Raw genomic sequence first — 5,412 nt, forward strand, 5'->3', positions numbered from 1 at the left:
TTATTATTTTAAACACAATTCCAGTAACTTACTGAAACGTCTCTGTTAATTACAACGCGATTGCTTATTATTTTCACTCCTCAGGCGACGGCAAAGTTGCTGTTTAGGTCTTTTTCCGTTGCACGTGGACACCCTCACCACCGCTGTGCCTGCTGTCTGCTTCAGTTTAGACTGTTTAGTTTAATTTAAACCTGATTTCGGGATGGATCCTGATACAAATACAGCCCCGGACGCTGGCGCTGCCGCGGAGACAATAGATGACACAGACTCTTTCACAAAAGTGAAGTCGAAAAAGACTCAGAAACGAAAACGTGAACACGACGGAGCGGACATGGACATGGAGGAGCCCACGGCCAGCAAGCGGCCGCAGTTTCCTCCAATTTCAGGCGACAAACTGAAGGTGAGTACTGTCTGAATACATAGGCTGTTTGTTGTCTCAATATCATCATTACAACTTCCAACAAGTGGTTATTTTATGTCATCTGCCTGTGTCATAAAGTAATAGTGAAGTACTAAGTAATTAAAGGTACTGCGCTTGCGCAGGATAGTCTTCTGACAACAAAACAATTGGCACAAAACTAGAGTATTTTAAATTTGTGATATTCCAGATTTACTTTTTTATTCATAACATTTTATTACACAAAACCCTCATGAAACGTAGAGCTGCAACTAACGATTATTTTCATTATCGATTCATCATTTAGTGTGTGATCAGAATCTGTTTATTAGCAGCATATAATGAATGTGTCTTGGCTTTTGCTCCCTTAAATGCAACATAGAATAATACAAATAGAACAAGAGTAAGGTAATAATAATAAAATAAACAGTACAGTACTAAAATGAAATCTATTATCTATCTAGAAAAATCTGGACTGTGCTATGGACCAAGACATGGTGACAAGTGCAATAATTAAATGTGACCTGCAATAAATAATTAAATTATGTAACAGTGGAGATTTAATACAATGTACATGTTAAGTCCAGGTTGATTAAATATATGAAGGTGACAAATGCAGGGATTAAATGAGTGATGAGCAATGTAAAGTCCAGTTTGATAACAGTACAGTTCTGTTACAGTAGGGCAACAGCTTCTGGACATAAAGTTTTCATGGATCTCAGTCTTTTTCCTGAGGGAAGAAGTTCAAAGAGTCTTTGCTAGGATGAGATGGGTCAGAGATGAATTTTGACACAAAACCATTATTTAATGTAGAGCTGCAACAAACTATTTTCATGGATTAATCATTTAGTCTATGACATGTTAAAATGTCGTGACAGTTTCTCAGAGTCCACAGTGATGTCTTCTGTTTGCTTGTTTTGTCTGACTAACAGTCTAAAATGTTAAGATATTCATTTAACTGTCATATATAGAAAGGAAAAAAAGCAAATCTTCACATTTAAGAAGCTGCACCCATAAAACATTTGGCATTATTGCTTGAAAAATGACTGAGATTATTAATCACTCATCAAAAATAGTTGCTGATTAATTTTCTGACAGTCGGCTAATAGATTAAGTATTGCAGTTCTAATATACTAATGCTTTCAGCCTCTAGCAGCTTTGCAGAATACAGTATAAAATTATAAAATTCAGAGCATTTGATAAACTCATAAAATATTCATTGCTAATAACCATCCTATAGTACAAGGATAAGTGAGACCACCTACAACTAAAATTACCATTGCAGATTAATCCATCTATAATTAAACACTCTGTCAGAATGAGAAGTGTTAATTACATTTAAAGCCTAAGTAATGTGGACTCAATGACCCTTTACTGACCCTGTTTTTTTTTTCATTAAGGCATTGGTAGATTTTGTAACCATAACTTAAGTTTTATTGTAATAAATCCAATTTTAATGCCACACAACACCATTTTTTTGAATATTGTTACACAGTATGATGATAACTGTGTCGTGTGTGTTTCAGGGACCAGACGAGATGCGTAAAATCGCCGTCCCAGCTCACAGATACACCCCGCTGAAAGAAAACTGGCTGAAGATCTTCACTCCCATCGTAGAGAACCTGCAGCTTCAAGTCAGATTCAACCTCAAAACTCGTAATGTTGAAATCAAAGTGAGTTTCTCCAACACATTAAAGCAATGTTGACAAGTACTGTTTTTCTCTGTCACTCAGTCGTCTATTTTGTTCATTCGTAATATGCTTTTCTTTTTTTTCAGACATGCAAAGAGACACAGGACATCGCCGCGCTCACAAAAGCAGCAGATTTTGTTAAAGCGTTTGTTTTGGGATTCCAGGTTGAAGTAAGTACATGAATTGGAGGTTTTAGTGAGCTGTGCGTGTTTTCATTTAGGCTCAGGAGCAGCTATTTTTATTACATTTCTCAAAAATCTATAAATGTCTAGACAACCTGAAGTTTTGGGGCCACTTGTTGAGATTCAGGATTAGTACTAGATCTTATTAAATTGCTGATATTGAACTTTATCAAATATTTTACATCAATAACTAAGTTTTGTCTGCTGCCAACAAGATGACGGGTTCTCACTGTCAAATATATAATATAAGAATAGGAAGTTTATTGTTAAAGTATTATGTCATAACCCATAGTGTTCATATTTTTTCTTTGTAGTCACTCCAATCCAAACACTTAGCTTCATAATTGTTGATGTTTTGTAATGTCACTTGAACCTCGTCTGAGGTTTGTGACATAACACTCACTCTTTCTCTTCCCAGGATGCCCTGGCGCTCCTCAGATTAGATGAGCTTTTCCTAGAAAGCTTTGATGTCACAGACGGTAAGATGGCATCACCTTGGTTGTTTGCTCTGCAAGTCTCCATGTTTTACTAACAGTTTTCTTTCCCTGCTGCAAAATGAACTGAATGTCTGATTTCTTGGTGTGTTTATAATTGTTTTCTCATGTTGTTTGTCTGCAGTGAAACCTCTGAAGGGAGACCACTTATCCAGAGCCATCGGAAGAATAGCAGGGAAGGGAGGAAAAACCAAATTCACCATTGAAAACGTCACAAAGACTCGCATTGTGTTAGCAGAAACGTGAGTGAAAATTCCTGCAGCATTACAGTAAAATGATATTTGTATGATCATTTGCTATTTTATTACAATGATTTAATAGTTTAACAGTTTCCGAAAACAAGTTATTTAACTGCAGTTTTGCAGTTAAACATACTTTATTTTGACTGTTTCAATACAGAAACTAACATATGCTTTAAAAGAAAACCTCGAGAAATCTTCAAATGGCCAAAAGTCAGAAAGAATATCTACTTTTATGAAGTACAACAGTGGTTTCACAGTTAGAAACAGGATTTCATCTTCACTCGTATGACATCAGACCTGTCAGTGGAACTTAATTTCCAAATTATGCAGCTATTAAATGAAGGAACATGATATTATGGGGAGGAATAATACAACTGCTTGTAAAACTCACAGAAATGTTGCAGTTTTGTCTTTTAATGCATACAGAAGTGTGGGAGTATATATAGTGTATGTTTATGTAAATGTTAATAACAGAGAAATGTTTAACTTCACACTCCTTCATCTGTCTCTCAACAGAAAAGTTCACCTATTAGGATCATTCCAGAATATTAAGATGGCTCGGACAGCGATATGTAACTTGATCTTAGGTAAGACACACATTGTTTGATTAATACAAGAAAACTGGATCAGATGGTCGACATCATATTTGGAAGAGAACTCTTTGAATCCAACCTTTAAAACCTCTTTTCCCCTCAACAGGAAGTCCACCCTCAAAGGTCTACGGCAACATCAGGGTGGTGGCCAGCAGAACCGCTGAGAGATTCTGAAGTCTGATTGGTTGCTGTGTGTATTTATCTCTTCACCCATTGGCTGCTGGATTCCCCGCTTTGATCCGTGTTGACGAGTTCAGACTGTCGACTGCCTTTTGAACCGACACCTACGGTTCTTCTGTAACGGCCTCATGTTTCCAACGGTTACCTGGCTTTTTTTGATCAGTTGCCGTGAAATATGAGGAAAAAAATGATGATAAGTGTATAAACAGTGCAGGTATCTGAAAATATGAGTTTGTGTAAATAAAACCAAAAGAACAATCAATCACTGAATCAATTCATTATCACTGAAGTGTATAATATGTGAGCTTTTGGACCAGGAACTCAGTTATTTAACCTGGATGATGCTTCCTGACAAACATACTGCAGCTTCTGTTTATAACTACAGTTTCTGTCAGTAACAACATGAGTGGAAATGAAGTTTTCAAAAAGGTGACAGAACATCCTTTTACTTTCAACATTTCAAAGTTTATTTAAATTTTATTTAATTCTCATACAGTATCAAGTTTCCAACAGTCCCACAGCATATGATGCAGCATGCAGAAAAAGGAAAAAAAAAAAAAAAAAAAAAAGGTTCTTAAACTTAAATCTTTTTTTTAAGATATCCCCACACAAACTAAAAAGAACCCAAGTCCCTCAGAAAAAGTAGCACTTACAAACTAAAGCGTGGTCTGAACTATACAGAGAACAGAGAGCCAGAACTGCATTTAACAAATACTTATATACAAAAGAAAAAAAAAAAACAAAACAAAAAAAAACATCAAAAATTTTCCCCTTTAAGCTGAGTACAGTGTGTGGCAGTTTGAGACAGGATCAGATATGCAACTTTACTGGAATAGAAGCATCTCGCTGACCCGGGTAAAATACAAAAAAGTTACATGTAGTTCATTTGGATTACCTCTCATAATATGTGTACATTTACCAAAGTTTGGCAACATCCATATTGTATACCATTAAATTCTTTAAATATATTAACATCACCATCCATGTGTAAACAAGAGGATTATTTCAAAAAATTGATCTACATGCACAACAAAAAATATATTTCCATGTCATGCAAGCACAGGGAGGCCCAAGCCGTGCAGAGCTTTGGGATAAGGGACAACAGGGCGCTCCAGATTCACATCTCTGACTGAAAACTCTTGTTCAAAACCAGCAGTCGGCCTCCGAAGCAAAAACAAAACAAAACAAAAACAAACAAAAAAAAAGCTATCCCGATGCCGTTTATAGTAGGAAGCATTTTTCCCTCAGAAAGTAGAATTTGGTTGAATTTATGATTTTTTTCTCCCTGTCTGTTTCAGTGGGTGGGAGGGGGGAGAAAATGAGGTTTATTGTGACAGAAAAAAAAAAAAAGAAGTGGGAGAAGAAGCCAACTTTTTGAAATGTACACGTTTTAAAAAAAAAAAAAACCTACAATATACAGCCTATCCCATTGCACACTGATCATACCAACGCGTTAAGATTTTAAGTGTTCCTGTTGCACTAAAGAAGACTCTGACCCGTCCTGCGCTGTGCTGAGTAAGGTAAATATCCAGAAGGGCTCATTTTAAAAGCAGACACGAAGCTGCCTCCTCTTGCTGTTAAAGATGATGAGCACACATTCATTACCTAATATACACATATTGGTTTTTAAAAA

The 5,412-nt window shown here is 36.2% G+C and overlaps 1 protein-coding gene across 1 annotated transcript; it reads left to right on the forward strand.

Moving 5' to 3' along the window:
- The first annotated feature begins 115 nt into the window (after window positions 1-115).
- On the forward strand, window positions 116-4,041 carry pno1 (partner of NOB1 homolog). Its single transcript, XM_067610765.1, has 7 exons — window positions 116-400; window positions 1,924-2,070; window positions 2,175-2,258; window positions 2,689-2,749; window positions 2,889-3,006; window positions 3,523-3,593; window positions 3,706-4,041. The coding sequence occupies exons 1-7, from the start codon at window positions 203-205 to the stop codon at window positions 3,771-3,773; spliced, it is 747 nt and encodes a 248-aa protein (XP_067466866.1). The 5' UTR covers window positions 116-202; the 3' UTR covers window positions 3,774-4,041.
- The last annotated feature ends 1,371 nt before the right edge of the window (window positions 4,042-5,412 follow it).

Source organism: Thunnus thynnus, chromosome 14 (genome assembly GCF_963924715.1).
Source record: "Thunnus thynnus chromosome 14, fThuThy2.1, whole genome shotgun sequence".
In the NCBI taxonomy this organism is placed as follows: Eukaryota; Metazoa; Chordata; class Actinopteri; order Scombriformes; family Scombridae; genus Thunnus; species Thunnus thynnus.

Bases quoted from the DNA above. Each gene is read 5' to 3' on its own strand.
- pno1 (XM_067610765.1), top strand. From the start codon at position 203: ATGGATCCTGATACAAATACAGCCCCGGACGCTGGCGCTGCCGCGGAG. The intron at 2,259-2,688 runs GTAAGTACATGA...TTCTCTTCCCAG, and splicing joins TTTTGGGATTCCAGGTTGAA to GATGCCCTGGCGCTCCTCAG. The intron at 3,007-3,522 runs GTGAGTGAAAAT...GTCTCTCAACAG, and splicing joins CGCATTGTGTTAGCAGAAAC to AAAAGTTCACCTATTAGGAT.